This window comes from Camponotus floridanus, unplaced genomic scaffold, assembly GCF_003227725.1.
Source record: "Camponotus floridanus strain SB8 unplaced genomic scaffold, Cflo_v7.5 scaffold25, whole genome shotgun sequence".
Taxonomy (NCBI): Eukaryota; Metazoa; Arthropoda; class Insecta; order Hymenoptera; family Formicidae; genus Camponotus; species Camponotus floridanus.
The window spans coordinates 608,346-622,048 of NW_020229381.1; the positions used below are offsets into that span (position 1 = coordinate 608,346).

Sequence of the window (13,703 nt, forward strand, 5' to 3'; positions counted from 1 at the left end):
ATGAAAACGAATCATTTATTTATATATACACATACAGCGGTTAGGATAATCGAAGATTACCGCGACGATATCAGCGCCACGTTTTACATCGCAACTCGTGTTGGTTACTGATACAGCTGTTGAGGCACGAAACCGCCGTAAAATTCTCCGTTTGACAAGTGTCACGTATACCTTTCTCTCTTTCGGAAACGGGACTTTTTGCTGGCTGACGAGAGAGTGAACATTTTCATCACGAAAATGAGGGAGGCTGGAATTATGCTGATAAGCACCGCGCTAACGTGCGTTGTTATCGGCAATGCGTACTATCAAAGAAAACAATTCTATCCGACCGTTGTTCACATAACCAAATCCAATCCGAGCATGACCGTGAGTTTTTTTTTCGTGTTTAACGTGCCGTTTCCGATAAGCCACGCGGCCGCCGTGCGCTTATTGCCATTACATATGTATTGCTTTGTGCTCAGGTGATTTACGCGCAAGGATTCATACTCGCGTTCATGATAAACGCCTTTCTACGAAAGATCTTTTTCGGTACCCTACGCGCTGCCGAGCTCGAGGTGAGTCGATTGAAGTCTCTTGACATTCTCTTGACATTTCTCATCTGTCCGTCAATTTTTCCGCATAACGCTATTTGTTCTTGCTTGCAGCACCTGGTGGAGAAAGTGTGGTACGCGGTGACGGAAACATGCTTGGCATTTACAGTGTTTAGGGATGACTTCAGTCCTAAATTTATAGCATTGTTTACTCTCCTCTTGTTTTTGAAATCATTTCATTGGCTTGCGGAAGATCGTGTCGATTATGTGAGTTAAATTTCAAATGGTCACACTTGAAATATTGGTGTATCATATGATACATCGCATACATTTGTATGATTTTTATTACATGTGGCAAAGTTGTATGTAATTATTTATAATTACTTGAATATACACTTGATTTAATTTATATCTTGTTATTTAGATGGAAAGAAGTCCAGTAATAACATGGTTATTTCACCTCAGAGTTGCTACCTTATTAGGGCTTTTATTTGGTATAAATTTAACAATGATACATTATGCATATAATACAACAGCCACTAAAGGACCTTCTGTACAACTTGTATTTGGTTTTGAATATGCAATTTTGCTGACTGTTGTGTTTAATATCACTGTAAAATATGTTTTGCACACTATTGATCTACAAAGTGAAAATCCATGGGATAACAAGCCAGTATTCTTATTATATACAGAATTGATTATTGGCTTATTAAAGGTAATGCTAAGAATGAGAATTTTATCAAAATTTGTAATTTTATATATCTTGTGAATTGAAACAATTTTTTTTTGCTTGCAGGTTATCCTCTATGTTGCCTTTGTGACTTTAATGATAAAGTTATTCACATTACCTCTATTTGCATTACGTCCTATGTATTATACAATGCGTGATTTTAAAAAAGCTTTTCATGATATTGTAATGTCACGAAGAGCTATCAGGAATATGAATACACTCTATCCAGATGCTACAACTGAAGAATTAGCTGCTGCTGATAATGTCTGCATAATATGTCGGTAAGAATACAAATTGCAATAAATAAAATAATATCTTATAACATCTTTGATGTGGTTTAATATATGCATATTAAACTGATACAGGGAAGAAATGGTTGCAGCTAGTAAAAAATTGCCGTGTAATCACATCTTCCATACTGCTTGTTTACGTTCTTGGTTTCAACGTCAACAGACATGTCCGACATGCCGTTTGAATATTTTGCGACCTACGCCGAACAATGCACCACCTAGACAACAAAATCCTCCTCAGCCAGGGCCACAGGCACCTCCTCAACCTCCACAAGCACCTGGTGGCAATCCCCCTATTGGTATGATTTTATATTATATTATTATTTGTTAGACTCAAGTTTTATATATGAATAAATATATTCATTTCTATTTAAAATATATAGGACCGCCATTTCATTTCCCACTATTTTGGGCTGGATTACCAGCTCCAGGAATGCCTCAACAACAGCAGCAGCAGCAGCAACAACAACAACAGCAGCAGCAGCAGCAACCACCTCAGACCAATGCTGGAAATACGCCTCCACCTCAAAGTATACCACCTACCGGAAATATACCGCTTTTCCCACCAATATTTCCTGCAATAGTGCCATTGCCACCTATTCCTGTACCACCACCAAATTTAACCGAATTAAGCGAGGAAGAGCTTAGAGCCATGGAAGGTACTTTGCGGCAAGCTGTTCAGGCTAGAATACAAACGTTGCAAAGAATTCAACTTTTACTAGATGCAGCCAATGCAATGATGAATCAATATCAAACAGTGGCTGTTACAGCTAAGTGAGTGTGTAATCTAAATTATGTGTTCTATAAAAATATAAACATTTATATATAAATAATGTGAACCTTAAAATTACAGTATTCCTGTGCAAAACAGTTCTACAAGCAATATCGATAATACATTGGATACATCTACGATGGCAGAACCAACTGCAAGCAGTACAGCGCATGCAAGCGCCGGGATCACTGACGAAAATTCTCAGGTTAAGGTGGAAAATATTCCTACTCCAAGTACATCGAAAGAAAATACTTTTCCAAGTACATCAAAAGAAGATGGGTCAACATTTAACGAATTTATCGATTTGTCAGATTTATCTAGGACTGAGACGGAATCTTCGAACGAACAAGAAATGCTACGCAGACGTAGATTACAAAAATTTTCACCTCCGCCAGCAACAGAATAAATAAAAATAAAATTGTGTGATAAAGATTATGTAACATAATAGTCTTTAACTTGGTTAATAATCGGCCTCAATTAATACAAACAATCAATAATTGAGGTTGTAACAACTAAAGTTTGGATTTTGTGATCGATATGAGAGAGTTTGTTACGATATTCAAGTCGATCAGTCAATCTACTAAAGACAGATAGAACTAATTATAAAGAATTCTCTAGCGATTGTTAAATCCAAGAGTTAGTAATAACTGAGACTGAAAGCTCGAGACTCAAATCATAAACTGAAGTTATAATGTCAGCGTTCATAAATACATGAAGAATTATTTTTTAATGAAATGACAATTTTTTGTCTTTCTTTTTATAAATCAAAGTATTATCTCTCTATCATCAGAATGTATGAAAATATGATAAATTAGTTCTATTGGCTTTACAATTTTGAGATTTACAAACATATTTATCTGTATATAATTAGACTTTCTTGGTTCTTTATATAGTTCTTATAGTTGTATAGAAAAATTTCTTGTGAAACTTTGTGAAATTCTATATTGGGATGGAATGTACTTGAGTACCTTTGCTCCTAAGCTTTAATATATAAAAGTTTCTCTCTTATGTATAGTTATAACCATATGTAAATAATCAATTTTTCTCTTTTTATGAGTAAATTAAGAACAGATATCAATATTAATTACAACAATAATAATATATACAAATATTTCTAATAATTATTATATATAATTTATTGATATATGATCCTTTTTCTTTTATTGTAATAATACATTATTTACTATATGCTTGTAAAATTATATATATGAGAAAACAGGGATATAAACTTTAACTTGGTTTGAATAAATATGATTTTATAAATTCCTCCTACAAATATAATATTCTTATTATGATACTCGATTACATATGCAAACATGAATTTTTTCAAATAAAAGAAAAATTTCAAATTATATGTTAAAATATTTTCACATGAGAATTGTTATTTTTATTATATGTTAAAATATTTTCACACAAGAATATGTTATTTTTCTAATCCAGCATATATATAATTATATTTATAATTCAAATTATTTCAATATAATTTTAAATTTTATATGCATGTTTGTGAATTTTTTCTTTTACAATTATTAATGTAAAGAAATGAATATTAGTAGAGAGAAATAGTTCATTTTGTCAATGTATTATAAATTATTTTTATTAAATATACTATATTTTTTTTTGTTTTTTTGCTATGAATACGTATATAATTATTTGAAAATGTTACTTTCTTGAAAAAAAACATTTTTACATTTGACGAATTATAAATATTTGTGACCAATCTAATAACAGATGCGATTAATATAATAATAATTAAAACTGTATGCACAATAAGAAACAAAACGCTGAATTGTCTATCAAGCTTTATTGATCAATCGAAAGATGTATTTATAACCTCATTTTAACATCTCGAAAATGCGCACGCTCTCAGGATTTTTGCAAATATGTGTATATCTGTGACGTCGACTCATTGCATATTAAAATAAATCGAGTTCCTCGGTAAACTTTATTTGGCTAATTTACGTCTATAATAACATAATGCTCGCAAATATCATTATCGTACTTAGCTAATAGCCATTTAATTATTTTTCTACAATAAAAAAAAACGATCCATTTATCGAATATCGATATTGAATTAAGTAATATATGTATCCATACGCACACATACTTGCAATTTTATAAATTTTTATATCATATGTATATTCTGTCTTCTTTTATATATATGATGTGTCTAATTTTTAAACTAATTTGCAAGTATTGTTTGCGTGTTATATGTGTACAATGTCATATCTTAATAAAATTATTTTGAAAGAAAAAAACATGAAAAAAATAAGAGAATCGTGCATTAATTGCAGTGTCAAGTTGCAAATTTAAGAAAAATATACAGGTTGTAAGTCTCAAAATTATATATCACACGTGTTCATCTCAAGAATATGAAATATTAAATGTCAAATTTCTTTTATATATATATATTGAGTGAAAGTAACAATATGGAAGAAAACAATCTTAAACTTTTCTAACATTCTCGTAAATCCAGAATCATGTATTTGTCATAATTCGAAAATGGTTCGCAATCCAACTATTGCTCTATTTTTGATGGAAATAAGAGACATTTGGAATAATTATTAAAAAAAATGGATCGGATTCTTCGAGCAATATATTTGTAGCATTTTAACGTTCGATGCGATGAAACGTCTCAGAGTCATCCCTTCTCGAAATAAGTCGAAAAGTCGGCCATCGTGACATCAGCGATCGAAAAATCTACCATCGGATCCTTCGAAGAAAATACACTCGCACGACGTCGACGGAAAGAAAGCGTAGCGTGTCTCAAACGCACAGAAAATAAAAAAAATGGCACGGGATCAACAAGAACACACCGTCTTATCGACGGCGTGACCTTCGAAGAGGAGATCATTATCACGGAACGCAATCTAAATTTCCCCGACTCTTTCCATCCATCGTAATATCGTATCGGCCCATTGATATTCATAGAATTAGCGACTAGTCATAAGTTGCTCGATCGGTAAACTTAATTGTCAGATAAGAGCGTCCCCGCCATCGCCGAGCAGTCGTTGAATTTCGCGGTAGCATCCTTGCGACGTATGCGGGAGACCCCGTGGCGCGTTGTTATGATCTATCATGGCGGAATGTAGTGTTGTGGCTGCTTGTGGTTGCCTATGTCAATTTTGGAGTGATATAGCTTAGGGGAAACGCGGGAAAAGTTTGGGCGAACGGCGATGCGAGCCGACGACGACTGTCACGGGTATTCGCGCGAGATAATCGTGTTCCTATGAGCAGCCGCATCGCGGAAGTAGCCTCTATCGTTCGGGCTCTCTACGTTCGCCGCCGCCGCCGCCGCGGGAAGAATCGTGCACAGCAGCGAGAATCGTGCACGCAGCGTTCGCCGTCGACTCGGGGACCATCGTCCGCCCAAGTGGAACCGCGACAACGTTCGCAGGCCGATCGAGTGTCTCGTATCCGACGCCGGCGCGTCCCGAGCACGTCGCGATCGCGACACGTGAGAGTGCGAGGACGTACGTCGCGCGGACGTTTCCCGCGCGCGCTCGTCCCTTTCGGGGAGAGTTTCTCGTCCGGAGACGCACCAGGAGCATCGCCGGGGAGCGATTCGCGCGAGGAGACTCGCGGTGCGTCGTGCACGTTCGGCGTAGTCGTAGATAGCTCGGCGAGGCCGCGTGGAAGGCTGGGGAAGTGCGGAAGACTATTGCTCTTGCTATGCTCCGAGTCTGGCGGCACGCGCGTTTCCTCCAACGATTGACGCCAGAATCGACTGGCGTGTAAGACTTGGTGACTTTGGTTATCCATCACACGAGGTCCCGACTGTAACGCTAGTCTCGCGCAGCACGCGCGTGTCTTTCGATAAAGACGTTGATGTCCCGAGCACATTTTGTTTATACTATACATAAGATGCAATAACGAGAAACCTTAATGAGTTGTACAAGGGCATGTGGAAATTCAACATATCTCAGTTTTTGTCCACTCATTGATTTGTCGAGTACTTGAAGATTTCCTATAAAGAGATCATCGCTGAGAGAGCCAAAGATTGAGTTAATTTGGAAAGGCATGCGGAATAGTTGGTGATATTAGGGAGAGAGTGCACTAATTAGTTTTACAATATGACGGATACACGTAGGAGAGTAAAATTGTATGCTCTTAATGCAGATAGACAATGGGATGATCGTGGTACGGGTCATGTTTCCTCCTCCTATGTAGATAGATTAAAAGGGATTTCTCTTTTAGTAAGAGCAGAAAGCGATGGCTCTGTTTTACTGGAGAGTAGAATACAACCTGATACAGCATATCAGAAACAACAGGTAATAAGCAGTTGAAGAATTTCATTTGCTTGCTTTGATTACAACTGTAAAAAGATTCTTATGATTCTCTTATATTTTGTCTTTGTCACCTTTGTATCCTTGATCGTATGTGTTACACTGGTCACGATATATAGCTAATGCAACATTCTGTGATTTAGTTATATTTCTTTATTATTATCAATATTTATGAACAACAAAACTACAGAATGGTATTAGTTTTATGTTAAAAATAAAAGTAATGTACTTTTTTATAAAATAATATATTTCTTTAATTTTTTGGTAAAATTTGAAGAAAATATAGAAACCGTTTTTTAATATTTTTATATTATGAACAATGTTTTTTTATATTATAAGTATTAATATATTAAATATATAATTTATGTAGCGTGATATAGAAGAATGATAAAAGAAAGATTGGTATTGTATATAGACACGTACAAGTATATTATTTTCTGATTTTAGGACACTTTAATAGTATGGTCCGAAGGAGATAATTTCGACTTAGCTCTAAGTTTTCAAGAAAAGGCTGGCTGTGACGAGATATGGGAAAAGATTTGTCAAGTTCAAGGCAAGGATCCATCTGTAGAAATTACACAAGACATTGTGGAAGAATCCGAAGATGAGCGGTTTGATGATATGTCAGATGCAGCACCACCCATTGAATTACCTCCTTGCGAACTTAGTCGATTGGAAGATATTAACGAGCTCATAGAAAATTGTTTAACATCCCCAATGAGAAAAGAAAAATTAGCAGTGGCGCTAGAATCCGAGGGTTATATTAAAAAATTGCTAAACCTTTTTCGTACGTGTGAAGATTTGGAGAACATTGAGGGATTGCATCATCTCTATGATATATTTAAAAATATTTTCTTACTCAATAAAAATGCATTATTTGAAGTTATGTTCAGCGATGATACAATTTTTGATGTTGTTGGATGTTTGGAATATGAGCCAACGTTATCTCAGCCAAAGAGGCATAGAGAATACCTGCGACAGTTAGCCAGATTTAAACAAGCAATTCCTATTACAAATACCGAACTGTTAGCTAAGATCCATCAAACGTACAGAGTTCAATACATTCAAGATGTAGTGCTGCCAACCCCGAGTGTATTCGAGGATAACATGTTGAGTACATTGAGTAGTTTTATATTCTTCAATAAAGTTGAAATAGTGACTTTGATACAGGATGATGAGAAATTTCTTACTGAACTTTTTCGTCAGTTAACAGACGAAGCGACCTTAGATAGCAAGAGACGCGACTTGGTTCTTTTTTTGAAAGAATTTTGCAATTTTTCGCAAAATCTTCAGCCACAAGGAAAAGAGGCGTTTTATAAAACATTAACAGCACTTGGTATACTTCCTGCTTTAGAAATCACTTTGGCGATGAATGATGCACAGACAAAAACGGCTAGTATAGATATATTGACTTATATCGTGGAATATTCTCCAAGTGTTGTACGAGATTATACATTACAACAGATAAATAATACAGAACAGGACCAAATGTTAGTGAATGTAATAGTTGCTCAACTTGTCGGAGATAGCGATCCTGAGTTGGGCGGTGCAGTCCAGTTGGCTGGTGTGCTACGTTTACTTCTGGATCCAGAGAACATGTTGGCTTCTGTTAACAAATCAGAAAAGACTGATTTCTTAAATTACTTTTACAAGAATAGTATTGGTACTTTAATAGCACCTCTCCTAGCAAACACAATCGGGGAACGACCTGCGAGAGAGGATTATAGAACAGTACAACTTTTGGGATTGATATTAGAGCTGTTATCATTCTGTGTGGAACATCACACATACCATATTAAGAACTGCATATTGAACAAAGATTTACTTAGAAGAATATTGGTTTTAATGAAATCAACACATACATTTTTAGTACTATGTGCACTAAGGTTTATGAGGAAAATTATAGCTCTAAAGGACGAGTTTTATAATAGATATATAATTAAGGGTAATTTATTTGCCCCTGTATTTGATGCATTTGTAAGAAACAATGGTAGATATAATCTTCTGGATTCGGCTATATTGGAAATGTTTGAATTTATTAAATTGGTAAGTATGATAGTGTTTACAATTGATGGAGAAGATAGGTAAAGTCGCGTTTTCATTGCTTCTACTTAGGCATTTTGTTGTATTTTGTTTTAGGAGGATATAAAGTCACTATGCTCACATGTTGTTGAAAACTTTTCAAAAGAACTGGAAGCAATTGATTATGTACAAACTTTTAAGGCATTGAAGTTAAGGTACGAACAACATCAAGACAAATTGAAAGATCGTGATAGAACTACAATTGACAGGTATATACATTGTGAAATGTATATTTTCTATATTTCTCCTGTGAATGAAAATAAAATAAGGACTAAAATTATGTAGAATATATTACACGACAGACAAAATAAGTGTATCGATACAGAAATTGTCAGGCTAATTATTTCTATATGTCATAATAGATGTGCATTGAAATAATTTTTTTTGTATGTGTATAGCGTCCCATCAATTTTGCGGAATAGTCGGTATCGAAGAGACCAGAGACAGCTAGAGGAAGAGGAAGAACTATGGTTTAATGAAGAAGAGGAGTATGATGAAGGTAAAGCAGTGATGATAGCAGCAGATGTTATACTTTCAGTTTCTACTAAAAAACAATCGTTATTTTTAAATTTTGCACTTAATTCCATTCTTACAGATTCGAAAAGTCATCAGCAGCAACAGCAACAGCAGTCTGTATTAAACAACAACACTTCTAATAATAATATTACCTCGCAACAACCGCAAATCAATAATAGTTCATCAACAACGAATGAATCGCCAATTGCGTCGGATATAAATCCTACTCCAGCTATCGGAACTGTGGAAAAAACAGGAACTGCACTATTCAAAAAGGTAAATCTTCTAAAAAAAATGTGTACACACACGTGTATGTATATATATATATATATATATATATATATATATATATATATATATTTGAAATATTATAATAGTACAGTACAAATGTAATGATAATTTTTTTTAACATTTTCTAAGATAATTGATATCAAATTTATATATATTTCATAATAATTAAGTTAGTTTGTAAATTGCAACTTATATACAGAAAAATGTTATAGTAATCTGTAGATTTTGTATGAAAATATTAAAATTTAATTTTCAGGGATTAGTCGATTATGAAGGAGATTCAGACGAGGACGATGACGATTCGGAGTCAAGTCCCTCCCCAAAACGACAACGATTGTCATAGTAGGCAAACTTGAAAAGAACAAGACATTTGTGATTTTTAATTGCTATTATCATTTCACGACCCTCCTACATGTAAAAACAGATCTATCTCCTCATTTTTGAAAGAGATATAGATCGAACTCTTGCTAAGGAATGGACACAACAATAAGTGCTTTTAAAAGGGATGTGTGGTGGGCACTCATTCATAGGTCTGTCTGTGTTGACTTGTGTATAGTATGCAAAACATAAATAGGGTCTGAATGAAAACTGAGTAAATTATATCGATCGAATGTCAGTAAAACAAAGAAAGAATGAACTTTCTTTAATGAAACAAGCAGTGGTAGTTGTGGCATAATATGTAGCACAATGTACTATATAAAGAAAAGTTACAGATATTAAATGAATCATAGTCCATTCCACTTGTCTGGAAACACCTTGTGCACTAGGGAAAATAATCTCATGGATAATTATGAATAAATTAAGAGGAAAATTTGGCTACATATAGTCAAATTTAACCGATTTACAGATATAGAAGCTCTAAGCGTATGCTTAGATATTCTGTAATGCTGTAATGTCATAGTTAAACTGTGATTACAGTAATTACAATTATCTGGTAAGTCTGTTAAAAGGAAACTTACAATATGCGTTGTAAGATCAAATTCGAAGAAGACAAAGAGTACCGCGATGTACCGCACAAGAACAACCGAGCGCTTTGTTTTGCCATTTGTACGTTTCTTATCGCCTGTTGTGCGATAGAGAGACCTATGCTTTGAGGGGGTCAGGCACTATAAAACTTTATCCAGTTCGACAGAAATAGTATTTAGTTTGTATATATATGTATATTTGTAACGATTGTAAAACACAATCATACTTGAATTAAACAGAAACACATAATTTCTTTAAGGAATCAGTTCCCTTTAAAATACTTTCAATAAGCTTTTCGGTTGTCAATGTAAGTAGTAGTAATTGTATAATAAATATTTGATTTATGTATATTTACCAGAGTCTGCACTTCATGCCCAATGTTAATCCTTGATGTATAAAGAATTATAACCTGAATGTGTATCATGCGATTCTTGAATATTAGGTTTCAAGCATATTGTTCATATAAATTATTTGTATCTACATGGGCAAAATATGAAGCCAAAAATTGCAGAAAAACGCTTTATATAAAAACACTACTTTCTAATGTTTTATACACATAATTTAATTTTGTTAAATTATAAACATGTTTATAATGCAATATATACTTTATACATATATATTGATAAAAAAAGATATCTCACAGAAGATGCAATATAAAATTCTAATTTGTGCTTGCTATTGAAGATTTGACATAAAAATTTTTTTTTATAGAAACAGTAAAATTTGTAAAACGTTTTTAAATTACATATATATAATTGCTTTAAGTACACATACATATATATCCATATATATGTACAGATACATAAATATATTTGTATAAGTACATATTTTATGTACTTATATATATGTATATATGAAATATGTATTTATATGTATTATATATATGAATCAGCTCCATAAAAAAAAAATATCTTTTTTTCTAATCAATTATGCAACCGATAAAGCTGATAATGGAAACATAAGTTTTTAGCATTTATTATTTATATAATTTCTATAGCATGTATTAAAAACATTTATTTTTGCATTGTTTTTGACTTAGTTAATTTTATACAGAGTGTTAAAAGCTAATGTACAAATTTTCCAACAATATGCCTAATATCTGGAAAAATTTCCAAGACTGCTTAGAACTGTAAGTACATATGCTTGAAATATCGCAATGAGAGGATACATACATGTACACATATACATATATATTGACTTATGATACTGTGAAAGAGAGATTTAAAAAATTATTTCACATCACGAGATGAACAAATTGTGAATATCTCAATAGGCAAATTTGCTGGAGCTGAGTGATACATGTACATAAAATGTTGTGCAACTTGGACTGATGATGACAAAACTGAAATGTAACAAAGGCTAATATTAATAAGTAAGATGATGCTGAGTAATGTTGTTCTTTATATGTGTTTTACATATATCCACAATTATTCGATAAAATTTTAAAAAAATATATTAAACCTAAAATGTGCTACATTTTGGGTGCAAAGAATGTGCAGTAAGTAAAAAAAAAGTAAAAGTGAATTAATATCTAAGTGATATTAGAGAATAAAAATGCGATCTCGTGCTATTTCAATCGAGAAATTTGATATAAACATTTATACAGAGTATTCTGGACTATGTTCTTTTTATCCATTTCGTCATCATTGATATACTTAGTTATTGTCCGCAAATTCCAGTATCTATTTGTTTCGATTTTGTATTAGTTTTGGACTTTTATTTAGTTTATATACTTTGAAAAGAATGAAATATACAATATAAACAATATATTTATAAGTATTATATATTCAAATTTGTAAAATAATTTCGTTAGGATTAAATATATAATATCTTTAGTCATTAAATTGAATACAAATAGAAGGAATTGTTCTATCTCAATCGTTTTATTCACTGTTCATTGAGAAGATGGTGAGTTTGTGTCTTCTGTAAATATAACATTTGATTATATATTATATATACAGTTTTGAACATATATATAATATAATAGTCTAAAACACTCTGCTTTAAAACCGTCGCCGAGATCGCAAATATACATTTTTTCAACCGTCACATCAATGTAATATTAAAGGAAGAAGATGAGATAAGCACACAATGTACAATATCACGTATTAATAATATGCGTTTAAATTATGTAACGATTGAATAAGCTTTTTCTTTGAAAAAAAATATACAGACACAACACACATGCATATACATATATTATATATATATATATATATATATATATATATATATATATGCACAGAAAAAGAGACCTTTTTATATGAAAAGCTATTCGTGAATTTTTGTGAATTAAGAACAAGCATAAAAGATATACAATCCTGTGTGTATTTTAACAATATTATGATAATAAGTGAATGAATTGTAATTGAAAAATGATATTTTGCATTTTATTCTACTGAAGAATGAAAGATTAATCAGGCTAATAAAGAAATATCTAAATACAGGATTCATAGCACAAACAAGCAACTATTGTCATAAAAAATTTCTTAACTTATACGAATTTTGTATCAGACATAAATTAATAAGTAATTTATTTTTAAATTTTATTGACTATTAAGAAATTAAGATCAGTATTTGGAGCGATATAAAAAAAAGAGAATTATATTAAAAAAAGTATTTATAATTTAAATTGATATCAAATTATATTAAATTATATATATATATATATATATATATATATATATATATATATATAATTTTGTCATGGATATCTAATGTGAGAATTTGTTATATATATATATATATATATATATATATATATATATATATATTCTCACATTAAATATTCATGACATATTTTTACATATATTATATGATTATATGATGTGATTTAAATTTATACTGCTTTCCATTATATTCCGTATAAAAATACGCATTAATAATTAATTAAATATTGATGAAAAAAAATTAAATATTTATATAGTGTACTTATAATGTGCTGGTATTATGCTATGAATCCATCCCATTTATTAGAAAGTAGATTGTAAAGAAGTGAGAATGTGTGTTATAAATGTGTGTTATACAAATACAGTGTGTTGTAGAGGTGCGAAGAGTATTTAATTAAATAAAATCTAAAATTAGTAGACTATCTATTTGTTAATGACCGGAGTTTTAACCTTTCTTAATATCTATTTTTTGAATTTCTATGAAATATGAATGTAAATAATTATTGTGACTTAATCTAATTAATATGTATAATAATTGTAAATATTTATAAGCATTATTTTATATCTTTTA

The 13,703-nt window shown here is 31.9% G+C and overlaps 2 protein-coding genes across 4 annotated transcripts; both read left to right on the forward strand.

Moving 5' to 3' along the window:
• Positions 1–35: 35 nt before the first annotated feature.
• On the forward strand, positions 36–2,902 carry LOC105249788 (E3 ubiquitin-protein ligase synoviolin B). Of its 2 annotated transcripts, XM_011255524.3 has the most exons (8): positions 238–366; positions 462–554; positions 645–797; positions 955–1,245; positions 1,327–1,541; positions 1,626–1,849; positions 1,934–2,324; positions 2,404–2,902. In XM_011255524.3, exons 1-8 carry the CDS (start codon positions 238–240, stop codon positions 2,726–2,728), a joined length of 1,821 nt encoding a protein of 606 aa, XP_011253826.1. In that variant the 3' UTR covers positions 2,729–2,902. The 2 variants fall into 2 exon arrangements, with proteins under 2 accessions (XP_025264985.1, XP_011253826.1); XM_025409200.1 differs by lacking the exon at positions 645–797 and having other exon boundaries at positions 36–366.
• Positions 2,903–5,374: 2,472 nt separating this feature from the next.
• LOC105249789 (serine/threonine-protein phosphatase 4 regulatory subunit 3) lies at positions 5,375–10,296 on the forward strand. 2 transcript variants are annotated; one of them, XM_011255526.3, is made up of 6 exons: positions 5,380–6,593; positions 7,056–8,654; positions 8,748–8,899; positions 9,089–9,189; positions 9,286–9,482; positions 9,754–10,296. In XM_011255526.3, the coding sequence occupies exons 1-6, from the start codon at positions 6,396–6,398 to the stop codon at positions 9,838–9,840; spliced, it is 2,334 nt and encodes a 777-aa protein (XP_011253828.1). In that variant the 5' UTR covers positions 5,380–6,395; the 3' UTR covers positions 9,841–10,296. The 2 variants fall into 2 exon arrangements, with proteins under 2 accessions (XP_011253827.1, XP_011253828.1); XM_011255525.3 differs by having other exon boundaries at positions 5,375–6,593; positions 9,089–9,482.
• The last annotated feature ends 3,407 nt before the right edge of the window (positions 10,297–13,703 follow it).